The 27,247-nt window shown below is 41.8% G+C and overlaps 1 protein-coding gene across 1 annotated transcript; it reads right to left on the minus strand.

Moving 5' to 3' along the window:
- Positions 1 to 24,606, minus strand: LOC129543839 (myosin-1). The gene is made up of 40 exons (XM_055407191.2): positions 24,499 to 24,606; positions 24,215 to 24,245; positions 22,279 to 22,522; positions 22,036 to 22,179; positions 21,775 to 21,931; positions 20,648 to 20,675; positions 19,766 to 19,880; positions 19,587 to 19,679; positions 19,398 to 19,461; positions 18,652 to 18,750; positions 18,455 to 18,558; positions 18,164 to 18,302; positions 17,854 to 17,972; positions 17,614 to 17,763; positions 16,356 to 16,526; positions 15,273 to 15,582; positions 15,110 to 15,180; positions 13,951 to 14,038; positions 13,748 to 13,865; positions 13,326 to 13,449; positions 13,101 to 13,237; positions 12,750 to 13,005; positions 10,679 to 10,921; positions 10,410 to 10,586; positions 10,186 to 10,331; positions 9,849 to 9,939; positions 9,371 to 9,760; positions 8,647 to 8,773; positions 6,764 to 6,882; positions 6,404 to 6,600; positions 5,492 to 5,675; positions 5,048 to 5,213; positions 4,834 to 4,958; positions 4,126 to 4,434; positions 3,836 to 4,039; positions 3,385 to 3,510; positions 3,127 to 3,297; positions 2,754 to 2,858; positions 2,539 to 2,634; positions 1 to 262 (listed from the first exon to the last, which is right to left on the minus strand). Exons 3-40 carry the CDS (start codon positions 22,480 to 22,482, stop codon positions 110 to 112), a joined length of 5,820 nt encoding a protein of 1,939 aa, XP_055263166.1. The 5' UTR covers positions 22,483 to 22,522; positions 24,215 to 24,245; positions 24,499 to 24,606; the 3' UTR covers positions 1 to 109.
- Positions 24,607 to 27,247: the final 2,641 nt, after the last annotated feature.

Here is a 27,247-nt window from a genome sequence, read left to right on the forward strand (position 1 = left end):
TTCTTTACAGATAAATTTTTTATCTGCAAAAATCATAAGTACAAAACAGAGTGACAAAGATTTTCACATTTTGTGCATTTCTTTGGTCACTTTTTAGCATTTGGATGAGTTACTCTTCACTGATGATTTTTGTGTGAACCTCCCGGCTCTTCACCCGCAGCTTGTTGACCTGGGACTCGGCAATGTCAGCCCGTTCCTCGGCCTCTTCCAGCTCGTGCTGGAGCTTGCGGAATTTGGAGAGGTTGACATTGGATTGTTCCTCCTGAGAATAAATGGAAATGCATTTAAGAGGGGGAAAAGTTCAAAATTTCTTGTTTCTTAGATCAGTGGGTCTTGAATTTCTTATTACCTAAAAATGGTTCACTCTAGTACACCTTTTTTTAGCTTAGAGAAATGCTCTTGCATTAAAAAAAAAATTAACTTCTCTCATGCTTCTGAAGTCATGGGTAGCAAGGAAGGACAGGTGACATTTGTCTCCAAGTTGTTCTAACTAAAAGTTCTCTTTTTATAACATCTAAACATCTTAGAATTACTGCTAAATATGCTAGCTTTCCAGCCTCTTATTCTTTCCCCTTACCTCCCAGAATTCTGAGAATGGAACCAGACCTCTTAAAAATACATGTATACAATTTGTATTATACCAAGCTAGTTCAGTTCAGTTCAGTCGCTCAGTCGTGTCCAACTCTCTGCGACCCCATGAATCACAGCACGCCAGGACTCCCTGTCCATCACCAACTCCCAGAGTACACTCAAACTCATGTCCACAGAGTCGGTGATGCCATCCAGCCATCTCATTCTCTGTCGTCCCCATAAATTATTGTCATGCTAAGTCACTTCAGTCTCTGCAACCCTATGGACTGTAGCCTGCCAGGCTCCTCTGTCCATGGGATTCTCCAGACAAGAATACTAGAGTGGGTTGCCATGCCCTTCTCCAAGAGATCTTCCTGACCCAGGGATCAAACCTTCATCTCCTGTGACTCCTGCATTGCAGGTGGATTTTTTACCACTGAGTCACAAGGGAAGCCCTGTAAATTATTATTGTCACTTGAGTATAAATTATTGCCACTTAATGCAGTTTAAAAATTAAACAGGAAGTTGTTTGCCAAAACAATCTATGTGTTCCCTGATTATATGAATATCTGAACACATAGCAGTAAATTTGAGAAGGCCAGTTATAGTTTAGTCTCTAGTAGTCATTCTTTTTTTAAAGGCTCATTAAGAACTGTCCAAAGTAAGGCTTTCCAATTTAGAACGTTTAGAAAACTTTGAGTCACTAAAAAATAGAGCTTGAGAAAACCTCCAGATGGTCCTCTTATAAATGAAAGAGTAGGAGCCAGAGAAATGTTCTCTCTCAGACCTTAGATCAGGGGAAAAACAAAACCAGAGATGGTCAGAGGAACTAATTTGTGATATTCAGGTATGTATCTATTCATACTTCTATACCTGGGAAATTCATATTGTGATTACTATTTCAGATAATTCACAGGCTGAGGAAACGAGATGGGGTGGCGTGCTGAGGATCTAGTGGTTGGAATATAACCAAGACCTTCTGAGACTGGATATTTAGAGGCTTACTTGACATCTTCACTTGTGTATGTATCATGGTATCTCAACCAATGTTTCCAAAACAGAATTCCTGCGTCCTTCTTGGCCTACATGTGTTCCTTCCTTCAGTTCAGTTCAGTTCAGTCGCTCAGTCGTGTCCGACTCTCCGCGACCCCATGAATCACAGCACGCCAGGCCTCCCTGTCCATCACCAACTCCCGGAGTTCACTCAAACTCATGTCCATCGAGTCAGTCCAGCCATCTCATTCTCTGTCGTCCCCTTCTCCTCCCGCCCCCAATCCCTTCCTTAGTTCCTTCCTTAGTTGCTCATTTTAGTAAATTTATGTCATGCACCTAGTTACTCAAATCACAAATCTGATTAATTATCCTTGTTTTCCTTTCTCTGTCTTTCCAAGCAAAACCTATTAGTATCTTCTAGTTTTGACCTCCGAAATATATCTTGAATCTCTCTACTTCTGTTTTCTCCACAAGCCACTGGACCACTTGAAAATCCTCCTAAAACGTCTTCTTGTACCTAATAGTGTTGTCTCACTATCCATTCTCCAATAGTAGTCAGAATTCTTTTTTAAAAAATATAAATCAGGGCATGACCAACCCAGCTTAAACCCTGCTGTGGCTTCCCCAGTGTTCCACTGTACCTTGAATAAAAACCAGACTTCTTATCACTGCCTAGAAGACCCCATGACCCGCCCCCTGCCCAGGGCTGGGGGTTCTCTATTGCTGTTCCCCTATTCTTTCCACCTCTCAGACCAGGCTCTTCCCACTCAACAGATTTGCATTGCTGTTCCTCCTTCCTAGAACACTCTCCCCTATCTCGTCAAGTGGTTGGTTTCTGTTCATTCTTCACATCTTCATTGAATCATCTTTCATTGATCCTTCCTTATTTCACCCTTATTTCTTTCACCCCTTGAACTAAATTGGCTTGGATATATCTGAGAACAGCCCCATCACCCCGAGGGGGTCTGAACTCACCGCTTCCTCTGCTTGTCTCTTGTAAGATTTCACCTTTGCTTGCAGTTTATCCACCAAATCCTGGAGCCTGAGAATGTTCTTGCGGTCCTCCTCAGTCTGAAATATTTCCAAGAGTGAGTTTCTTGAAAGCACAGATACCATCCCATTTTGTTGTTTATTTGGTTTTTGAATACCTTGTAGCCGAGGGGAAAACAGAGACAGGATGTTTTCCTTACCTGGTAAGTGAGCTCCTTCACTCTTCTCTCGTGTTTGCGTAGACCCTTGACAGTTTCAACATTGCGTTTCTGTTCACTCTCAACTTCTCCTTCCAGTTCACGTACCTGCAAGAAAATGAGTATTTTAGAGATGTTTAAAGTGGTCCATTACTCAGTGGATTTCTTCTTCTTCAGATGAACCATAATGCTGCTTTTACTCTGCTTTATATGTAGTATACGATGCCCTAGTCTAGTCACCCCCTTTATAAGCTCTTACAAAGAATATCTCTTCTGAATCTTTGTATGCCTCTCATCATCTAACAGTGGGAGGTTCTAAAAAAAAATCACGCGTTAGATTAGAATGAGATGGGAATAGGCTGATCAGAAGACCCACCCGGGCCTCCAGCTTCTGGATCTGCTTCTTCCCGCCCTTCAGGGCCAGCTGCTCAGCCTCGTCCAGGCGGTGCTGCAGGTCCTTCACTGTCTGCTCCAGGTTCTTCTTCATCCGCTCCAGGTGGGCGCTGGTATCCTGCTCCTTCTTCAGCTCCTCAGCCATCATGGCTGCCTGATTAACAGTAAAACAAAACCAGTTGAGAGAGCCGACAGTCCATCAAGATTCTAGCTTGACGACCCAGCATGGCCCTCTGCTCACATCAGTGATGGCCTTCTTGGCTTTCTCTTCAGCGTTGCGAGCTTCCTGGATAATGTCCTCCATCTCTCCCTGGATTTGAGTGATGTCTGTCTCTAGTTTCTTCTTGGTGTTAATCAGGCTGGTGTTCTGGTTAAAATACCAAATTTAGAAATATTAATACATGAGAGCAAAATCAGGGTGTCCAATGTTCTAATGGACACAAGCTAATTAATTAAGGTATCTAATTAGTATCCCTTCTTGTTCCATAAATTATCTGAGTTGACTATATTTTTACAAGACAGTCAACTCTGAATGTCATAGTTCATGTTAATAAAAATATTTGTTAATTCAAAAATATTACATATTTTAAACTTTAACCCCCCATATAACACTGTGAATAAATTTTTAAGTAATATGAAGATTTGAGCAAGATTTTCATTTCCAGTGTCTTTTGCTGTTCTCTTATGCCCACCTGCGTATGCAGGAGCTGGACGCGCTCACTGGCATCCAGGAGCTCCTGCTCTGCCATCTTCCTGCTCCTCTCCGTCTGCTCCAGGGTGGCCCTCAGCTCCTCGATCTCAGCCTGCAGCAGGTTGGCTCTGCGCTCCACCATGGCCAGCTGTTCCTTCAGGTCCTCCTGGCCCCGCAGAGCATCATCCAGGTGGATCTGGGTATCCTGTGGGAGGAACGATCATTGGGACACCTTGTTCTCAGGGCTGCAGTCACCCACCTGCACTGGGACCATCTCCTGAATCCATTTACCTTGAGGATGGCTTGGGTGTTCCTGTAGTTCTTCAGGGCCTCAGCAGCCATGCGGTTGGCGTGGTTCAACTGGATCTCCATTTCATTGAGGTCTCCTTCCATCTTCTTCTTGAGCCTGATGGCGTCATTCCTGCTCCTGATCTCAGCATCCAACGTGCTCTGCATGGACTCCACGACTCTAATGTGGTTCCTCTTCAGCTGGTCAATTTCCTCATCCTTTTCAGCAATTTTCCTGTCAATTTCAGACTTGACCTGGTTCAGCTCCAGCTGGATACGCAAGATCTTTCCCTCTTCATGTTCAAGAGATGCCTTAACAACAGCAAGGGGGTGACATTAGCACGGAGTGGAAGTGTTTAGTATTCTGGAGATAGAAATTAGCTCCTACCTTTGTGCTACCATAATGCATCTTTATCCCACTGTTACAGAAATTTCTGCAATGTGGAGTTGTTGGTTTTATATAATTCTATCTTCCCAGCTAGCTCATGCCCTTGAGTTCAGGGCCCTGACCTCATCTTTGCTTTCTCAGTGTCTATCACATAGTTCCTGATGTCCAGTTACATTTGTTGTATGCATGGTCAATTTTCCATCCTCATATTTATTATTACAGAGTAAAAATTATGTTTCTTTTCTCTTGATTCACCTGTTTTTGCATGTATTCGATCTCAGTTGCTCTCAAAATGGTTTTAGAGTCTACAGTAAAATGTGTACCTCTGCCTCCTCTAAAGCAGCCTGAATTTCAGACTTCTCTTGTTCCACTTGCTTCTTTACTTTCTCCAGTTCATGGATACGTTTCCCTCCTTCTGCAATCTGTTCCGTGAGGTCAGAGATCTCCTCTGTTGGTGAAAAAAAAATTTAAAAATTCATTCAGTGATGAAAACATTCTTTCAAATTCTTTGTTGAAGAAAAGGTAAGGTGTACTCACGTTGCAAGTTCTTATTCTCCCGCTTCAAGGTTTCCAGTTGGTCTAAGGACTCCTCATAGGCATTCTTGATCTTGAACAGCTCTGTGCTAAGGGAGCGAGACTCCTTCTGGGAGGCTTCAAGTTCAGCATGAGTTTCTTCATACTTCTGCTTCCATTCTGATAGGATCTGAGGGGCAAGGAATGGTCAAGAAATTTGGTGGAGAAAGTTGGATGGGATGAAACCATTTTTTCTGGCAGCTTTCAAATAGAGTTGAGACGGTTGGGGACTAAAAAATAATTATGAATGAGAAGAGCAGAAACCACAGGAGTCCCCCCTCCTCCCCACCTACTTATGGCAGGAGCTGCTGAGCACAGCCCTTGGATGGTTTGAATAGGCACACAGAAGGTGACCAGCTGTCCTCAGTCACATGTGAATGCTGAGGCAGAAACTGGTGCAGAAGTTACCTTGTCGAAGTTCCTTTGCTTTTTGTCCAGGGCAGCACAGGCAGCATTTGTTCTCTCCACATCAATCATGAGGTCCTCAACCTCATTCTGGAGCCGCTGCTTGGTCTTCTCAAGGGAGGCGCATTTGGCGTTCACAGCTTCTACGTGTTCCTCAGCATCCTGCAGACGCTGGGCCAGCTTCTTCCTAAAATGTGAAATAAAGGCTTACACAGATACTCTTCTAAGGCATCCACTAAAATGGTATCATTCCTGTCTGGCTGTACATTATTCACAGGATAAATGACTAGATCTCTGATTAAGTTTTCTCTTGAATAAGCAGGTCCCTTCCTTAAACTTTCTGTAGAATAAGATTCTCCCTGTTAAGTTCAGTCTTGAACTTTTGATTGCATTTAAATCTTTATATAAGAATGTTTTCTTTCTTATTGCAGAATTTAATGTCTACTTTTTAGTCTTTAGCAATAGAATTTCTTTTTCCCTCTACAAGTAGCTGTACTTTTTTATCTCAAAAGGAGGATCTGTGGTTTAAAGCCAGATGTTTTTTTCTCTTACATACCTATCACTTTGGATCAATTTTTCCATTAGTGGCTAAGAAGGAGGAGAAGCTCGGGACAATATAATTGACTCTTACTCTATATATACCTGTGTAGGAATGATGACATCAAAAGTTTCCTTTTTTAAAAAAAAAACCATTCAGCGTCCTGTTGCCCATGTCCTTCTTCCTCTACCCTCTAACTTAATTTCTTTCCCCAGATAACCTAGCGTATTTGTTTTACTTGCTTAAGTTTATATCATGTATGATCTATTCCTAAGGTTTTGTTTGGGAAGCAATGGACATTTGTTCATATGGTACTTAATATCAGGTGCACTTTGATTGTTATCTCTATTTCCATTTTAAGTAAGTCTAGAACATACTTGGCCTCCTCCAGCTCCTCTGTGCGCTGGATGGCATCCGTCTCATACTTGGTCCTCCACTGGGCCACCTCGCTGTTGGCCTTGGACATGGCCCTCTGCAGCTCGGCCTTACCCTCCTGCTCCTCCTCATACTGTTCCCGCAGCAGGTCACAGTCATGGCGGGCTGACTGCAGGGCGTGGGCCAGGGCACTCTTGGCCTGAGAACATAGCAATTGGTGACTTAATTTTATCATCTTTAAAGTGATGCTTAGTCCCTAAGCTCCTGTAGGCCACCAGAAGAAAATCCGTACAGGTAAGCAGAAAACAACCTTAGAAGCCAGTATAATGACAGCAACAACAACAGTAATGAGTGGGGCTAACCTTTATCTCCTCTTCCAGCTGCCTTTTTAGTTCTTCAATCTGTTGTGTGAACGCTTGTTTGCCCCTTGAGAGCTGAGAAACTAGTGCATCCTTTTCATCTAGCTGGCGTGAGAATTCACCTATAAAGACCAAGAACCAGAAAACTCAACCTTACTTTGGAAATTAAAACTCCCACGTTACAAACTGGAGCAGGGGAAAGGGAGCTGGGGTTGATACATGATGCAGAGTGCGGATTACAGCAAACTGCTAATTTCTACCTCAACCCTGGTGAGCACATCCATTTGAAAATGAGAAGTAGGGAAGACTTTAATTCAGATTACACTCTTCTGAACAACAGAAAAGATTTCAGGAGATATTTAAAATTGTTTGATCACAGTCAAAATTGATGAAGAAATATGTGAAAAGAAATATAAATCAGACTAACAAAAAGCATTCCAGTGTTTTTTGTCTATGGCAACGGTGTTGTACTAGTTTACCTTCCACTGAAACTTGACTGAAACAGAATTTATTCTGTGGAAAATTTATTCTTTGAGCAGCACCCTTTGAACTGATGTTCAAAGGAAAATCCTGGAAGAATTTTTATATCGAGACAGTCAAGTGTCCTTCCACCCCAAGAATGAGTTGGTTTGTGGATAACAAATCAGTTCCTAAACTAAGTGTCATTTAAGTTTATCTCCCATTCTTTAAGCACCATAATTTGAAAATATACTATACACTTGACCCTTGAGCAACCAAGGGATTTCAACCCTTTGAGCAGTTAAAAATCCAGATATAACTTTATAGTCAGCCCTCTCTGTCCACACCCATGGACTCAACCAACTTTGGTCATCTAGTATTATAGTACATTTTTATTGGAAATAATTTACATATAAATGGACCCATACTCTTCAAACCCATGTTGCTCAAGGGTCAAATGTATTGTGTTATAAAGAGGGAAAACACTTTCAGCACCATTTTTGAACTGATAACCTGGAAGCCTTAGCTCTTTAACATTTAATAAGAAACACAACTTCCAATCTTTTTCATACCACTGGATTACTAGGAGCAAACATGTAATGAGGAAAAGAAACTATAAGGGGCATTTTGATTCTTTGAGAAGATAGTTTTTTCTTTTCATGAAATGTACTTACCAGCTGTATAACAATAATAAAAGCCTTACGTGAGTTTTGTTCTAGAAAGAACAATATTTGAATGAAGATGAAAGAGTAAAGTGGTTCTCCAACAATTTGATCTACCCATTGCTTTACTAGTTCAAATGACCCATAAAGCAATTTCCATCTGTTACCTCTCACTTGGGAGGCAGAACTTCATTAGAAAGTTGGACAAGTTGGTACGTACGGGGAGGAGTAAATGCAGAGACTCTCCAGTTTGGATAATCAGAACTTTTTGAATCTCACTTGCATGCTCCTGGTTAGATTGTGGTCCTGAATAGTTCCCTACTTAACTGTGGTGTTACCAGCAATTGTCAAGACTTCAGGGAAAAGACTGGAGTAAACATTCTTAGACAGGTCATTTCTCTGCTACCATAATCTGACATCGTTAAAATGGGGATAACACTACACAGACTAATGAGGGTAAAAAGTAATTAACGTGGGAAGCATTTAGTGAAAGTAAATAATGTTGTTCAGTTGCTCAGTCATGTCTGACTCTTTGTGACTCCATGGATTGCAGCATGCCAGGACTCCCTGTCCCTCACAATCTCCCAAAGTTTGTCCAAGTTCATGTCCATTGCATTGGTGAATACATGTCCAAGCCGGTGGTAGCTAAGGTATTCATATTAGCAGCACCTCCCATGAGCTCAAGTAACTCAGTGCAGGGTTTATCAGCCAGTTGAGAATCCAAGGTAAACTGGTCATTCAAAGTCAGGACTGGTAGATGCCCACCTGATTCTGTCTGCAGACGCGCTCTCTGAGTCGTTAGGTCGTTGATCAGCCGCTGCTGCTCATCCTCCTTTGTCTTAAGTTCACTCAGTTGATCCTCTAGAGTGCGGCACATCTTTTCAAGGTTTCCCTGCATTCAAAAAATGGTAGATGGCATCATCTCAAGTATTTAGATCATGGAAATCTGCAGTAATCCCAGGATTCCATAGGAGCTGCTGCACTCATTTCCTTTGAGAATAAGCTCTTTACAAACAAAACCAACTGAGGCCTTAGACTGTGATGGAAAGAGTCAAAACATAACAGTCTAAACCTACTGCCATGAAATTGCCTTGTGACTCAAAACCTTTACTCAGTTGGCTTATCTGTGATATGAGAATAGTGACAGCCAATGATTCAGCTCATGAAATTTTTTTGAGAAACAAATTATGTATTTGTGCTTAAGGAGAAAACAAAGAGCTTATTCAAGGTGAGGTGTTTTTAAAATTTCAAAATATACCATTGAATTTTATTTTTTATTGGAAAGAACTTGAGTTTTCAGGATGCACAGTCTTGGGGTACAGCTAGTTTCATGTAAGAGGGAACACTCGGCCCCATCACACTGGGGTTACCCCTTCCTGCCACTAGCCTCCTGTCATAGTGTCATCCTGCCAGTTGCTAATGATTCCTGAAAGGCTTGCTCTCACCCGTCCCACAGAAATCTCTTTTAAGACTTAAATCACGATTGTACCTTGGCTTTGGAGACAGTCTCCATGTTGCTGGCCAGGTCATCGATCTCCATCTTCATCTCGCTCTTCTCCTTCTCCAGCTTCTGCTTGACCCTCTGCAGGTTGTCGATCTGCTCCCCCAGCTCGGCCACACTGTCCGCGTGCTTCTTGCGAAGAGCGGCCGCCGTGGCCTCGTGCTGCAGGGTGGCCTCCTCCAGGTCCCTGCGCATCTTCTGGAACTCGGCCTCCCGCTTCTTGTTCATCTCGATCTGGGCGGAAGTGGCCCCGCCGGCTTCTTCCAGCCGCTCGCTGATCTCTTCCAGTTCCCGGGAGAGGTCTGAGCGCTGCTTCTCTGCTTTGGCGCGGGAGGCTCGCTCGGCCTCGATCTCCTCCTCCAGCTCCTCGATGCGGGCCTGGAGGTGGGGAGAAACTCATTGTGAGCTCCTTTGAGTTGGTAATTTTGTCATGTTGCATGAGACTGGACGGAAACCATGGACTTACCTGTAATTCCTTGATCTTCTTCTGCAGCTGCATCCCGAGGGCTTGTTCATCTTCAATCTTGCTTTGCAGATTGCTCATTTCAAACTCCTTCCTGTTAGGAGAGCAGCATGTTAGCTCACCCCGTATCCTCTTGCCAGTCTTCTTTTCTATGTGTAACTGAACATTTTTGTATGGCTGGTGATGAGGAAGTGCTAAGTGGGTGTTTCACAAGTCAGAAATGTACCATTTTCATTCAATCAAAAGTCAAAGATGTTATTATTTTCCCCTGTGTGCCGTGAAGTAGTGTTTCTGAGATCCAGACGATGAGTGGGTTACAACTGTATTCTCTCATACTCACTTTTTGAGTTTCTCATCCAGTTGCTGCTTATCATTTTCTATGTCCATTGTGGACTCTTGGGCCAGTTTTAGGTCACCCTCCAGTTTCCTCTTGGCTCTCTCTAGGTCCATGCGCAGTTTCTTTTCTTGCTCCAAGGACCCCTCAAGCTGAATGTAAATAATGTTGAGTCAAAGAATTGCTTAGCTTACTTTCCAAGAAAATTTCCTTGACAGTCCTAGACTTACGTCATCCACTTGCTGCTCTAGCTTGGTCTTAGCTTTGGTCAGAGTGTTGACTTTGTCCTCTTCTGCCTGCAGGTCATCCAGGGTCTGCTGATGGGCCTCCTGGAGGGCCTTCTTCTCCTTGGTCAGCTTGGCGATGGTTTCATCAAGGCCTGCCATCTCTTCTGTGAGGTTTTTCACCTAGAAAGATTAAGAAAGAGATTATCTTTGCTGTAAAGCAGCTTAATTAGATGGCAGAGTCTCAATATGCCGTATAGAAGTATGTTTCATACCTTGTTTTCTGTGGCATGTTTCTCCTTCTCAACCTTGGCCAATGTCAGCTCAAGGTCATCTATGTCTTTCTTCAGTTCCGAACATTCGTCCTCCAGTTTCCTCTTCTTGGCCGTCAGCTCAGCATTGATCTCTTCCTCATCCTCGGCTCTCTCAGTCACCTCCTTGATCTTAGCCTCCAACTGGATTTTGGTTTTAATCAGCTGGTCACATCTTTCCTCTGCATCAGCCAAGGCATCAGCTTCCTGAGAAGGGATGGTAGACACTTTTAGGTCTTGTTCTGTGGACCTTTTCAGATTTTATTAAGAATTGAAACCAAATAAGTAAAGCTTTGTACTCTAAAGCTTTAGGTTAATTTTTATTAGTTTTCCATCATTTAGGAAATATTTATTGGGTATTTAAGGCACTGGAGATTTTTTAAAAGGAATTTAAGTTACAATTCCTGGTGAAATAATAAGATAAACTTATTAATGATGAGTTTCAGAATACACTGTCCCAAAATATGGTACCTTGGCACAGTGAATATCTTAAGCTAAAGGAGTTTGAGAAAAGAGCAGAAACAGGAAGACCACTCTGAACTATTCCTCTTGCCCCCTTTCCTTGAAACAAGTCATTAACCTTCTACGTGGAAGGTTCCCTCTCTGTACTGGGAAGAAAGAAGGCATTCTTATTACAAGGGATGGGGAATTTAGGGCTGAGAATGTTGTATAAACAAATCTTGTTAAACTAACTCTTATCGTTCTGTTTCTTCATCACTTACTACCCCAGTCCAGGCCCCCTTGTCTTGTCAGTTCTTCGCGTATTTATCATTTCTTTGTCTCAAAGGTATAAAAGCTTCATGCTCTGGTCACTTCTTTGGGTCTTCATTCTCTTATGAAGGTTTACATATATAAATAAAAATTAAGTAAAGTTTGTATGTTTTTCTCTTGTCAATCTATCTTTGTCAGTTTAATTTTCAGACCTAGCCAAGGATCCCTAAGAGAGTCAATGAAACTTTTTTACTCCCCTACATGATAACTCCCCGTGTTTGCAGTCAGATTCTTTACCATCTGAGCCACCAGGGAAGCCCAAACCTGATTCTCATAATTTCAGTTAGCTGTCTTTATTTAGTATTGTTTTCCAGAAAGTTTTAGTAAATAAAAAAAAGAAATGGTTGGAGCATATTATACTGAGAGGAGTTAATTTCCCATGTAGTTATCCCTTGATTTTTGAAGGTATGATAAATCTGTTCTCAGTTTGAAAAACCTTGGACTCCATAAACCACAGGGGAAGTCACAGTGCCAGCCCAAGTATTTATAATTCACTTTTATTCTTTCTAGTTATGTGTCTAAAACCTATGCATTCCCTAGAAGCAGTGTAGATTCCCTTCTGAATTCAGAGAACTAGAGGGTAACTTTTAATATTTCTGTTGTTGATTTCATTGGTGGCAGCTGAAATTTTCTTGTCATTTGAGTCACAGAAATGAGATAGACAGTGGTGGTCATCAAATATATCTTCCCAAGCCTCTGGAGATTTCTTAGGACATCAGAACAAGAGCATCAACTCATGCTTTGCCTAATTGACACTATTTATAAAAAGTGCTGCCATTATCTTGGCAATGATCTTATTTTTTCATGTACTAGAGGGTTCCTAAAGAGATAGTTGAGAGTGAAGTTGCCAGGGGGCCATAGATTTAAAAATTCACAATATTGGTTTCCAGTTGGTACATTTTCATCATAAAGTCTCCACCCTCTTCACTGTCTATAATGTTCTTTCTTCACTGTTCTTATATGCATTTTTCAGTGGGGAGAATCTTAGGGAGCAAAGATCACTTTATTTCCTGCCCATATTCTGCTAGGAAAAACACCAGGGGCAAAGGAAAATCACTTTTATTATTCTCTTCTCAACAGCACAGAATCCTCCGACAGAGCTGTTCATAATACTGCATATGAAATTTGACGGAACACTTTGAGGATGGGAATTAGGAAAGACTGGTGATCAGTTCCTCAATCAGGTACCATCTAGACTCTCCCCTAGCAGCTGATGAATTGGAATTTTAGCATCAGATAGTAGACAATGGCTTCTGATACTCACAGACTGAACCTGGAGCTGCAGGTCATTTTTCTCTTGTGTCAGAGTCACCATTTTCTCTTCAAGTTCTTTCCTTTTTGCTTCTGACTTAGCCAGCTCTTCTTTGGTCTTCTCAAATTCTTCCTTCATGTTGGCCATCTCCTTCTCTGTCTCTGCACTCTTGAGGAGGGGCTTGATCTTGAAATACAGCTTCATCCAGGGCCAGTGCTTGACGTTCATGAAAGCACGGACATTGTACTGGATGCAGAAGATGGACTCTCTGTGATAGGAGCAGAAATGTTCAAAGTCAGGTGTAGCAGGAAACAGAATTACAGGGCATAGGCTGATGGAGTTAGAAAGTTTCCCATATAGTACCTTCTCTCCACCATCTTCTGGTACTCCACTCTCGCCAAGAACCCTCTGCACCTGGCCTGGGTTCGGGTAATCAGCTGGGCCAGCTTTTCATCTCGCATCTCCTCTAGGAGCCCCAGAAGACCAGCTTTGAAAAAGACCTGTGCATGGCCAGAGTTGCAGATCAGAAACTTTACACAGACTCCAAAGGGACAGACATAGTGCCAGGTGGGCCTTAGAGACTATTACCTTGGTGTGACCAAATTTATACTGGGTGTGATCAACGTCAATGGACGCAAGGAGCTTCTCAGAAGCCTTCTTGCTGTCAATGAATTGTCCTTCAGGGATTGCACTTGCATTTAATACCTTGTATCTGTTTGAGCCAAACAAATAAGTGATATAGCTGTTGTCACCAACAAGAACTCTTTCTGCCTTACTACAGAAACAGTTGAACTGTTGGGTAGTCTAACACATAACCAAGTAATCATATCTGCCTCTTTATCTATTCTTTGTATATTCAAAGGGTGTCAAACTTTTGGTATATCAATATGGAATTTGTTAAATTTGTTGCTTTTTCCAGTTTTAATAGAAGTTATAAAGGACAGGCTTATTTCATTGAAAAATTCAATAACCAGAACCTTGTAAAATAATTCACAGTGAGAAAGTCTGACCTTTGTTTGAAGTCTGCATACAGGATTCTGCTGGGGAAGCCCTTTCTGCAAATACGGATGCCCTCTAGCACACCGTTACACCTTAGCTGGTGCAGGACCAGCTCGTGCTCCATGGCCCCTAAAAAAAAAAAAGATATGTTTTCCATAGAATAATCTCCTGAGAAGTCACGCTTGAGCTTGACTGGGTATCAGAAGTGCCTTACCAGGAGTTTTAGTTTCATTGGGGATGATGCAGCGTACAAAGTGGGGGTGAGTGCTCCTCAGGTTGGTCATCAGCTTATTCAGATTCTCCTGTGGACCCATATGCATATCTGGTTAAAAATGCAGCATTTTTATACATTCACATTTATAGACATAATTGTCACCATCCATGACATTTGTTTAATTCCAGTGAATAGTATCTAGATTGAATTTGCCAAGGGTTGTCTCTGAAAATAGCTCTATTTTCCCTATCTTTGTGCATTTTAAACTTGCTGTTGAAGTGGTTGTTCATTCCTTTTGAATTTCCTAGTATATGTTATAAATTTATGGCATTTTAACATATGGAAATACTCCACCCATTGTGTTTTACCTAGATGTGGAGTCTGATTTACAAATTCAGAGTCTTCCTCCAATTCACCCCTTTCTTTCTTTTCCCAACTTTTCAATTGTATCTGCTTCTCTAGCACAAGTTTATTCTTTATAATTACATAGCCGTGCCCTCCTGCTGGTTTCATAGAAAGGGGTCTTACAATGCCTGCCTCTGGGAATTGGCAGAAAATGGACAGCCATATTACCAAGTGTAAGAGATCATTCACCCTATGGAAATCCTGAGTTTTCAGAATAACTGGAACTTCAGTTATTATAGATAGAATTCTGAAAGGATAAATAAATTTTCCTTAAGAGGTGTTTCTTAGCACACCTTTGCTGATTTCTGTTTTCTTCTTTTAGAACAGCCTCCAAAGCCTACCACTATTTCTCTACCCTCACCTTTCAAAACCCACTCATTTCAGTTCTGTGCCAAGACGCACCTATGCCTCTACCTCAGTTAGACGCCCCCAGAAACTCAAGAGAATCTCCTGATTTGCTTTTCCAAGAAGAACCTTTTAAGAGTCGAATGAGTATATTTCCCAGCCCCAATATTGAATTTTACCATCTTATACTGAGTCCGACCTTCTGGCACCTGTGTTTCCTATCTGCTGACTATCTCTTCCAGGTTACCCCAAACCTTCCTGAGAGACTCAGTGCTACTACCTCTGCTGCCCTGTCTCCTTGAGTTACATTCAGTTCTAGAATACTTGCCAGACTACTTCCCCTTCCCCACACAGTAAATTAAGATTTAATTTCCCAAATCTAATTAGAGAGAGAAAATGGAGTCCGTACCCTGAAAAGAGCAGACACGGTCTGGAAGGAAGAACCTTTCTTCTTGCCACCTTTCTTTCCACCGCCGCCCTCTGAGGGGAGGAGAAACCACAGGCACTCATAGTACAGGCTTTCTTTGTCTCATTTTATACCTTAAATAAACATGGATTCTGTTGGTAATTACCTGCTTCAGCAGATGCTGCGCCAGAGAACAGGAAAGCCAGAGTCTTCACTGAAGACTTCTGGTACAGCCCGACCACTGTCTCGTTCAGGGGGTCCTTGTTCTTGTCCAGCCAGCCAGTAATGTTGTAGTCCACAGTGCCCGCATAGTGAATGAGGGAGAAGTGGGCCTCAGCCTTGCCCTTGGCAGGTTTGGGCTTCTGGAAGTTGTTGGACTTTCCAAGATGCTGTTCATAAAGCTTGTTCTTGAAGGAGGTGTCTGTGGCCTTGGGGAACATGCACTCCTCTTCCAGGATGGAGAAGATGCCCATAGGCTGAGAGAATGAAAAGAAACATGCCACTTGAATTGTCTGCCTACAGAAATAATGGGTAGCATTCTGATCCGACTTGAGTAAATACATCGTATCATTCTTTAGGTTAGTGAAAACTCATTTCTTTGGTCAGAATTTGTTAAATGGCAAGTATTAATTGGATGCCTATCAATATGCAGGTGTGTGCTGGGCTCTGGGATATGATGGAGAGTAAGATGAACAAGGAAGGACCTCTGGTGGAGTTTGTATCTTTGCCCCAAAGCCTTGGAGCAATGTTTCTCCAAGTGTGACTTGTAAATGGGTTGTGTCAGAAACACCTGATAAAAATGCAGATTCCGAGGCTCTACCCCACCCTTACCCCAAAATATTTCTAGGAGCGAGCTTAGGAGAATGTGCAGGTTTACTCACTACTTGGGTCTTTGGCACAACTGAGAGCCTCTGCTTTACAGTACTAGGAACTCCACCTTCAAATGCCTGCAGTAATGACTCCAAAACTGCCAAGAAATAAGTGAATCATGCTCTCCTCAGAGCTCTTTAACAAGGAAAGATGGTTTAAGAATCAGACTTGCCATCAGACTATGAGGAAGGGTAGAGTTCTGGACTCTAGGGAAGACTATCTCCTTGTACCGGATCGTCTACCTCAGAGTTGGCCAAAGGACCTTCCCTGATCTTAGTTACTAATAGAAACCTTTTATCAGAGTGTGCAGTGATATTTGTGATTTTCTTTTAAATATGGGTCAGCAGTGTGATCTGTGGTCTGAGAAAGGAAGGCGAACCTTCTCGATGAGCTCGATGCAGGCGGCCAGGTCCATCCCGAAGTCGATGAACTCCCACTCGATGCCTTCCTTCTTGTACTCCTCCTGCTCCAGCACGAACATGTGGTGGTTGAAAAACTGTTGCAGTTTCTCATTGGTGAAGTTGATGCACAGCTGCTCCAGGCTGTTGAACTAAATAAGTAGAAAATACAAATGAACATTCTTCTTGTGGTAACAGCTTCTCTTTGAAAGGACTCTTCTTACATAGTTAGCCGAATTGCTCCCTGCATGAAAACACAAGCTGACTCAGAGCGATGTCCCCATACACAGAAGCCAAAGAGGTTCTAAGACATGGGTGAACCTTGCAAATATTGGCTGAGCGAAGGAAGCCAGGTTCAAAGGACGACATAGTGTATGATGTCATTTACATGAACTGTCCAGATTAAGCATATGCTTACAGACAGGAAACAGATTTCTAGGGGGTGAAGTAAGAGGGAAATGGGAAAGAGATTGCAGGTTTGCACTGTCCTTAGCACTCTTATGTGAAAGCTTGTGGATTACTCTTCATATTGTTGCTTGGTACCAGATTATTCCTTTCTTCCCATGTTGGGTTGAGGATTTCTGGAAATGCTTTTGTTCCTAAACCCAGAAAATCTCATCCAGTATCCATGAATGCACTCATGGAGAAAGGTGTGGAAATGGGACCTCTGGATCAGACACACCTGAGACATTGCTGTTGGGGAGAAGACTTGGGTAAACTGAATGGGAGGTATTCTGTCTCAGGCAGATGAATTTGAGTTTCTTTACCATGCTATTTCTGTCCCCTCTACTGGCCATGAAGGGCAGGTGAGAATCTCTGGATTGTGCTTTGAATTTGTCATTATCTTCCCCATGGCCATCTTTTCTGCTATTGTCACCCTCATCACCTTCTTTATCATTTATTAAATGCTAAACTATGTGCTGGGGTACAGTGCTTAGGTCTTTAAATCCAGAAATCTTACAATGGCAAAAGATGTACAGAAGTAAGTGTGTTATCTGGAGCTTTCTATACAGGTCCTAGGTAAATTTACCCTGTTTACAGTCAATACCATTTTCATTATCTAAGTTCACAGAGGTGCAGTTTGAGCCCAGATCTGTCTCATCCCAAAGCTGATATCCTTTGATGGAGTTTTGATCTCCTTTCATGTGTCAGTTCAGCTATTTTCATGGATCTTTTTAAACATTTACTGTGGCAGCAAGATTTGTAAGTTTTCCTCCTGCTAAGTTTCTGCTTACTCACATCAAAGATCTCAAAGCCAGCAATGTCCAAGACCCCGATGAAGTACTGCCTGGGTTGCTTGGTGTCCAACTGCTGGTTGATGCGAGTGACCATCCATAGGAACATCTTATCATAGACGGCTTTGGCAAGAGCACCCACTGCATTGTACACCTTCATGGACAAAGTAATGATCATTGCCATTAATAAAGGCATGATGTGAAGGCCTGGGAAGGATGTGATTCACACAGGTTGTGCGTTTACCTGCTCTACAGTCTGGCCTTTGGTGACAAACTCATTGCCGACCTTGACTCTGGGGTAGCAGAGGGCTTTGAGCAGGTCAGCAGAGTTCAGACCCTGGAGGTAGGCAGCCTTGTCAGCCACTGCAGAGACACAATTCAGACATCCAGCATGACCTACTGTGGCCCCACAACACCTAGGGGCAGAGTAAGGAGGGAATCACTGCTATGTGGGGTTTGATTTGTGTGTCCATCAGATGCTCAGGTGAAAAGGAGACATGAGTTTGGAGTTGCCTATTTTCTCTCATTCAACCCAGTTGGGGGTTCATTGGTACCTTCAGTGCCATCTGGTTCTGCTTGCTCCTCACGCTGCTTTTGCTTGAATTTCAGGTTCCCATAATGCATTACTGCCCCTGTGAGCTTGTAGATGGACACTCTTTCATCAGAAGTGAAGCCCAGGATTTCAATGGCACTCTGCCAGGAGAGATGAGAGGACAGAATTAGGACATAAGACACTAACTTATTTAGGAGACTTTATACTGTGTCCTGAACCACACCTACAGCACGGTTGTCACTGTCATTCCCATATATAACAACTCGTTTTAAAAACTGCATGTGAAACTTACATCTGTGGCCATCAGCTCTTCTTGGTCATCGATGCTAGGGACTGTGATCTCCCCTTGACTCACGAAGGCGTAGTCATATGGGTTGGTGGTGATTAGGAGCATTTCTGGGTACACAGAGTTTAGGGTGTATGTTTTACATTAGAAGGGACTAATAAAGATGTTAGCTTTTAACTTAATACATTTAAGCTCTTGCATACCAATTAGCTCTGGCTTCTTGTTAGACATGATCTGATAAAAAATATGGTAGCTTCTTTCTGCCTTCAGCTGGAAAGTGACTCTAGACTTCTCCAGAAGATCTGCAATGGCAAGTGGACACGGGATTAGAGGGAAAACTGATAAAGTTCTTGGAGTGACTGGATCATGGGGTCATGAACTAAAAATTTCATTGGCCCCTTGTGATTTCAGCTGAGTGGTCCCATGAGGTACCACGTAATTTTGTCTTTACCACTGTGGTTACTCTTACCACTTCTTGAAGGAAACTAAAGTTGTCTGTCTCAAGACAGATTCACCTCTCACACAGAGGATCCTTGGCATTTTCAGTATAATTGATTCTTGATAACTTGTTCCTCCTCAGGGTCTCTGCTCACTTTATAGCAGGGGGGTTATTACTAAGAGCAACATTTATCAAGCTCACACTAAGGAAGAAATCTCATACACTAAATCCAACTAATGCACCCCTAATCTTAGTCTTTTCTTAGAAAAATTTGAAATGTCGTGTGAGGCTGGAATTCTTCTGACAAGCCCAGCAACTCCTGGCAGTTTCTGCAGCCCCTGACTGAAGTGGGTGAAGCACACCATTGGCTCTAGTTAGACTGGCATTTCCCAGGGGCGTGTTTGGCAGTGAGTGGTGTTGCACAGGCTCCAGGCCCAGCAGGAGCTGTAAGATGTTCCTCCAATCCATCACTGTCACTCTGGATTCTGTTTAGGAGGTCCTGTTACTCACATGTTTCAATATCAGCAGAAGCCAGTTTCCCTGTTGTACCGAAGTGGATCCTGATGAATTTACCCTTGCAAGTGAAAAAGATGATGTTATATATAAAACTGGAAGCACACAGTAAAAGAGATTGAAATAATAACACAGACAGGCCTCTCTGGCATCTAAAAGAACACCCTTCTGTGACCAGAGACTTACAAAGCGAGAGGAGTTGTCATTCCTCACGGTCTTGGCGTTGCCAAAGGCCTCCAGCAGGGGGTTGGCACTGATGATCTGATCCTCCAGAGTCCCCTGCCAAGGCAAGAGCAGTGCTCACATCTCGGGCTCAGGAGTTTCTCACCTGACAGCCCACACGCTGACCTGGCAACCTGACCCACCTGCATTTTGCCTGAAGTTGGTTCCTCCTTCTTCTTCTCCCCAGTGACTGCAATTGTTGCAAAGTACTGGATGACACGTTTCGTGTTCACAGTCTTTCCTGCCCCGGATTCTCCGCTGTCAAACAGTTATCAAATATATGTGAGAATTTCAGCTCTATGACAAGTGAAACTGCTTCCTTCATCACCCTTAACTATCCAATGTGCCTGTCTTTATATGTCTTTGTCTGAGCCCCCTAGGTTTTTCTCTTCAGCCCGTGTTTAGCTCGTATTATTTCTGTTGCCTTGCATTGATGAAAAGCTGAGACATTCAATCATTAATCATGCAGCACTTGTTTCTTGAGTGCTTAAAAAGTGTCAGACTCTCTTCTATGAGCTGAGGCCAGGGCTTGAGGAGTCCAAGAAGCAACTACTCAACCATTATGTAGTAAATGAAATGATTAGTAAAAACTCTCAGAAGCAATGCATACATTCTTTGGCTTCCTTAGACTAAAGATAGTCCCAAGTTAGGTCTTTGAAGGAATAGACATTCCTCCAGTAAGCCTTGAGAATGAACCACTGGTAATATTCACAAAGTGTCCAACCTTTAGAAGGTATACATGCTTGCTGTCCAGTACTGGGTTCTGGCCTTGTGTGGACACAGTGTTTTACATCTAATCCCTGGAAAGCTCTGGGACTTTTAAGGTTGGTCTAGCAAATGATGTAATTTGGGACATTGCTATTTTACATTAGGATGCAATCTGAACCCTATAATAAATAATAATGATGTTTAGTTCCTGGCTGATTTGCCATTGCTTTAAAATGGGGGCATGAACTAACTTATTCCTTTGATTAGTCATTTTCCCAGTGAAAATAAAATTGGAGTGTCAGAATAATAATACATACGTGATCAAGATAGACTGATTCTCCCGATCTAGAAGAAAAACAGTGGACAATCAGCTTATCTACAGTTACTTACACAGAACTTCCTACAGGGAAACATTGAGGGCATTGAGTGTAAGTGTCACATTCAGGAGAATTTTTCAGTATATTATTATAAAAGTACATGTGATGTTGTTATATCTCTCAAGTTGGGGAAGAGAAACGTTAAAATGTTGTCACATTTTAAACTCCTTGAACTCCACATAACGTGTGTCCTTCTGGTTTAAAGGAAAGAGCCATTCTTTCCAGAGGCACAATTGTTAGTTGTTATCTCTAGGCTCCAATGGCCTGCTCTTCATGGACAAATGCATATAACTGAGAAATGCACTGTATACTAAGGATTCAGACTGTATTTCATAGCTCCAAATCATGTTAATTAGGCCAAGATTGAGATTTAGTTTCTGAATGGATCAATCTCACACAGACACACAAACACATGTACACACATCTATCTGTCTCAAGATCCAAGACTGCAACCCTAACTCTGATCAGGCTTCCCAGGGTAGGCCACTGGGTCAAAACAGATCAGAGAGGATGCCTTAATCAGAATAAAGTCCTTTGGAGAGGGGCCAGTAACAGCTTCCATTTGAATGCTGTAGTCCTCCAATACCATTTCATTCAGAGAAAGGCTGCTGTCTCTGAAATGGGTTCTGATAACTTTAAAGACATAACAACACTTCTTAAACCATCTAATTCAAAATCAACAAGAAACTTGGGTACTAAAATGATTGAACATATATTTTTCATTTCTGTTCAGACAATACTATTCAGTTCTAACTTAGCCTTTTTTGTTACTTGAATATATAAAATGAAGCATGTATTTCTCAGCAAGGAGACTGTAAACAATTAAACTTAATTGGGTTGGAGCAGCAGTGTGGTCTGGTAAAGTTGTGGAGGTGGAATCAGGAGAACCGAGGTTTATGCACACTTGACAGTGTGTGCATGTCTGTTCTTTCATCACTTTTGGTGTGCAACTAGGGGGCTTGGCTTTGGATTTGGTTATTTCTAAGGGTCTTTTCATGTTTTAGCTTCACCGTTTTGTGATTATAGATGGTGAAATAATTTGTATGAAAAACAGTCAAGGCTCGTACCAGTCAGCATGAACTGATAGGCGTTGTCAGAGATGGAGAAGATGTGTGGTGGGGCCTCCTGGCGCTTCTTGCCCCTGTAGGCCGTCACCACCTCTGCATTGTACACTGGCAGCCATTTGTAGGGGTTGACGGTGACACAGAAGAGGCCTGAGTAGGTCTGTACCATAAAAAAAAGCAATAGAATTGTTTCATGAGGACATTAATACTGGTTTTCAAAATGTTAACCGCCTGCATGAACAGGGGCCACGAGAACAAACTCACGTAGATCATCCAGGCTGCATAACGCTCTTTGAGGTTGTACAGCACAGCGGGCTCGTGCAGGTGGGTCATCATGGCCATGTCCTCGATCTTGTCAAACTTGGGAGGGTTCATGGGGAAGACTTGGTCTTCTTTCACAGTTACTGTCTGTCAAGTCAAACAAGAGAAGCCAGGTCAGTAAAGAAGTGTCCGCTCTCCTGACTGGCAGCAGGGCTCTGTCTCATCCCCTCCAGATGCTCTACTCACCGCTCCAGCTTCGGTCTTGGCTGTCACCTTCCCACCTTCCCTGCTTTGCACAGTTGCTTTCACGAAGGACTCCTTAGGGTCCGCCACGAAGACTGAGGTTTTGGCATCAAAAGGCTTATTCTGGGCCTCAATGCGCTCCTTTTCAGACTTTCGGAGGTAAGGAGCAGCCTCCCCAAAAATAGCCATTTCCTGGTCTGAACTCATGGCTGCAGTTTATTGATGGCAGCCCAATCAAAGACCCTGCCTGGCAGAGGAAGAAAATATATTACAGAAATTCAGAAACTGGATCATTAGATTCATGTTTAAAAAAAAACAACACCCAACCTTATACTTTGACAAGTTGAGCACTAGCATCTTGTTGGGTATGACTCCCTCCCTGGCTTGGTTGGAGGTCAAATGTCAGTCTCTGTGTTCTGTACCATTGCTGACAGATACTTATTTGGCAAGAGACTGTTGGTTCTGGCTCATCTTCTACACGATATTATAACTCCTTTCTCTGTTTCTTTTGCATAAAAGAAAGCAGCCTATCATCAGCTTATAGAGAACACAACGCTAAGATGACAGCGGGGTTTCTCGAGCTCTTTCACCTCTAGTTCTTGTCTTCCGATCAGATTACAGGGACCTTGCAGACTGGGAGTAAGTTCCTTTTACAGCATCCTTCACACCTCTTAGAACACATGCTGGGTGTGGGTAAGGACCAGAGTTGGCTTTATAAATTAAAAGATCAATACAACTATGTTGCTAAAGTTATATGAACTATTTAGTGCATGGTGAAAACCTTTTCATTATAGATTTGGAATTTACAAGGACCACCTAATAATAAAGGAAAGCATAAATGTGATGAGCTTTGTTTTGCATTGTTCAGTTAAAAATATCCTGTTTTTACATCCACTACTCTTGTTCCTGTGCCATAATTTTGAGAAACTCAGCTTCTTCGCCTGTCTTTAGTATTTCTCAAAGACATTAGTTATTACTTAGGTTTTCTTGCTTTATTACTAGTATTCTCATAAAAAATTCAGGAAACTTTTTCTTTCAAAATCTGTCTCTTGTCACTTTAACATTCATTAATCCTGTCAATAAGGATCATATATAACCTATTTTAGAATTTTTTAAAAGATATTTTATTGAGAAAAACTAAAGCACTTGAGTAGTCTTCTCAATATATTTCTATTCAAACCACAGTGGTTTGGATAGCACAATTAAAATCCCTTGTCTAGACTTTCCTGGCAGTGCAGTGGTTGGGACTTCACCTTCCAGTGCAGGGGATGCAGGTTCAATCCCTGGTCGGGGAACTAAGATGCCAAATGCCTCGGGACCAACACTCCAAAGCATGAAACTGAAGCAATATTGTAACAAATTCAGTAAGACTTTAAAAATGGTCCACAGCAAAAAGTATTTTGAAAAAATCCTTTGTCCTACTAAAAATGCTCACAATCATTTTTCATATCATATATATATTTTTTAAATGTTCACTTTACAGAGTGTGAAACAGCATGCAGGTTTCAACCACTTTTCCAAGTCAAAGATTCACTTCATCTTATTAATCCAGTAACACTGCATCTCAAGGGTTTTTATATTATATACAGTGGTAAGAGCTGTAGTATAGAACATTTACATTTTCTCTGTAAATGAGCAATAATGGTGTGAAATGCTGTGTTGCATATTGTAATTGAATTATTTAAAAGATAATCTGCAATGCTGGAAATAGAAAAAACAATGTATCTAAAACCTCCTGAAGCATTGTATTTATTGCAAAAGATACTGATTAATGAGAACCAGTTTCTAAAGGCTCCCTCTGAGATTTTCAGGGAAGCATGAACAGCCATGAAATCGAAATGCTTTTATTTTGTAGCCCTTCCCCTCAACCACTCTCCAAACCACTGCAGAAGGTTTCCTACACCTTGCAAGGAATGAGAAAAACAAGCCAGTGCCTTACCTTGGAGATGCAACCTTGAAGTGGGTCAGAACTGTAAGAAAAAGAGCAAATGTCCTCTGATTAAATGTGAACAGTTCCTAATAGTAGCAAGAATGATTCTGAATTGAGAAGCAGGAAATGACTGGGAACGCCAAAACATCTAATTAAAATTGCTGCGGAGTAAGTTGGTGCTTCATTGGAAGGGCTCCCAGGGGCAGCAGGAGCCAGGATGTGTGGCATGCGTGCGGGCAGCCAGGCATCCCTGCTGGCCCTTCAGACAGAGCCCTGTCCTCACACACACTTACCTTGAAGCTTTATGAGGAAAGACAAGTCATACTCATTCCCAGGGTACTTTTATAGGGTCAAATATGGAAAACACGTCGCCTCCTCCTCTTTCTTAAATCATATTTGGCAAAACGTGTTTTTGGCAATGAAGGTCTCCAAGCATAATTCCCTTCATATTAAAGATGTTTGGATATAATTAGAAATATTTCCTCTCACATTGGGTTAAGTGTATAAATCAATCTCCTATAAATAAGTTGAGTTGTTGGCAACCTGAAAGTGACTGCCTTTGGAATAATGTAAGGTGTTGTTTCAGAGATAGCTATGAGCTGGATTCCCTGGACTTTGTTGCCTGCTGCTCTTGTATTTCACTGAATTGCCTGTGTGAGTCTTTTCAACTGCCCACACAATTGCAGATATTATACTAGGGAGGAAAGTTTCTGCTCTTTACCAAAGCATCAGAAAAAGATAGTTTCTCCCAAGAAGCCATGGTTTTTTTCTCCCAATTTATTGTACTTTTTCAAGGATGCTTGGAAATTTAATTTTAAAACTTTCTTCATGAAGAGCAGCCAAACATAGTTTCTTTTGTTTCCTTTGGTTAGTCACTTCTGATTCATTGTCAAATAATTTTTGCCAAGCCAGCAAAATCATTTTCCTTCACTTTTATTTTTTAAATGCAAGTTGCTTGTGACATCTGTTTTCCTCTATGAAACTCACCATAGAAAACACTAGAAAACAGGGCATTTCTCTGTCTAAATATGTAATATTTGTGACTTTTCTATCAGTTATCCATGGTATATATTTCACATTTTGCTTACAAACAATACCAGTACATTATTTTCTATTTTGATTTTTAATTTTTTAAAACTTGGCTTATCGTCTCCGTGGTCTTGCATCTCTTATGTCAGCATTGTTTATCTGGGACTGAGACAAAATTTGCTTAATATACCCTGTTTGGCAACCATTCCTGTATTATTGTACTGATATTTCAGTTGATTCAGTGCGAAGAGGCTGCCTTATGAAAGCAGATATCTGGAGATACTGTTAGTAACAGTCACATGATTTTGTTGCCGTAATGGACTATCTAACCCCTATTCCTTACTTCACTAATAATGTAACTGAGATTCCAAGAACAGAAGAGAATTCACAAATGACACAGCAGTGTAGACACTGGGCACCTGATTCGCAGTCCAGTGTGCTTGCTGGTAACTGAGTAGGCTAAAGCCTTCAGGAAGGGTCTTTGGAGACATGAGTCTGAGAGGGGCTTCCCTTGCCTACCCTTCACCTGCTTTGTAACCACAGGTGCATCATTTTGCTTTTTTACACACTTTATTAGGAAAATGTTGAGTGCTTTCAGGAAGAGAGAACATTCTAATAATGCTCTCAATAGAGTTCTGTGGGAATTTTAAGACAGCCTTTGGACTACTCTGGATAAGGTTTCCAATAAGTAGAAAATAGACGTTGGTTTTAGTCATTACTGCCAAGCTCTGAGGCACGCAAGTATTTACAGGTGGTGTGGGAACACAGTGAAAGGGGCCAGGGCAGCGAGAAGCGATTCCATACCCTTTCTGAGCCAGTGTGACAGTGTGAATCCAAATTACCTGTGCAACTACTTCTGCACATATGATTACGTCAATTCTCTCACAGGGCCATTTAGAGCTGTGTGCTTTCTGTTCAGATGGGAAATCATCATTTAGTCTTTCCTTTACTTTATGCTGTCCAAGAAGGTTATATTTTTGGCTATGCATCACAATTAAATCCAGCTTTAAAAAAATCTTGGTTCTCTTGGGAAACTCCTCTAAATAATTCAGGTTGCTACTATATCTAGCTTTTGCACCAAATTCTTATCATTCTGTGGGTTTAATATACATTTGAATAATTTATTTGGGATCATATTTTATTGATACTTGGAATCATTTATTTTGACTCTTTACATAATTATAGGGGGCCATAAGATCTGGAAACATAGGCTAATAAACAGCCTATTGATATTATATAATATATAGAATAATATTTTGTCTCCAGACTTTAAGGCTTTCATAGAGAGAAAAGTCACATCTCATTGTTTCATGTGGCTACCTATTACCCAGCACATATACTCTGAATATATTGTGTATTGGTATTAATGATGAAAATCTTTCTGAGTAATAATACCCATACTTGGAATTCATATTAGCTATGAATTCAAGGAGAATTAGCAAGGCGAATTCATGAGATACTTCAGGAGGCACACCTGTGTGAGAATATAACTAGGGCCATTCCTTGCCATTCATGTTAGGGGAAGTTGGAGCTTTCTGAGTTCCTACTAGACCCCAGTATCAGGGAAAGATTAGGAAGAAATAAAAGTAATTTCCATATTTCTGTTCATCAGAATAGGCTTCCCTGATCAGTGACAACCTTATGGTCTTAAAGTATGACTATTCCCCCTAAGTTGCTTCAGTCATGTCTGACTCTTTGCGACCCCATGGACTGTAGCTTGCCAGGCTCCTCTGTCCATGGGATTCTCCAGGCATGAATACTGGAGTGGGTTGCCATTTCCTCCTCCAGGGGATCTTCCCAACTCAGGGATTGAACCCGCATCTCCTGCATTGCAGGCAGATTCTTTATTGCTGAGCCACCAGGGAAGCCCCAAAGTATGACTATAGACCTAAAATAAAAGCAAGTGCATAATTACTTCTTAGTGGCAGATCAAATGGGTTGTTTATAGCCTATGATTATTTAAGTTTTGACTTTGCTGCAGGAGAGAAAGAAAGGAAAAGACCAGTCTAAGGG

The sequence above is a fragment of the Moschus berezovskii genome, chromosome 20 (genome assembly GCF_049115385.1).
Source record: "Moschus berezovskii isolate FMDL1 chromosome 20, NW_MosBer_1.0, whole genome shotgun sequence".
NCBI classification, from domain to species: domain Eukaryota; kingdom Metazoa; phylum Chordata; class Mammalia; order Artiodactyla; family Moschidae; genus Moschus; species Moschus berezovskii.

Bases quoted from the DNA above. Each gene is read 5' to 3' on its own strand.
- LOC129543839 (XM_055407191.2), bottom strand. From the start codon at position 22,482: ATGAGTTCAGACCAGGAAATGGCTATTTTTGGGGAGGCTGCTCCTTAC. The intron at 9,761-9,848 runs GTAAGTCCATGG...CCCCACCTCCAG, and splicing joins AGAAGATCAAGGAATTACAG to GCCCGCATCGAGGAGCTGGA. The intron at 4,959-5,047 runs GTGAGTACACCT...TTTCACCAACAG, and splicing joins GGAGAATAAGAACTTGCAAC to AGGAGATCTCTGACCTCACG.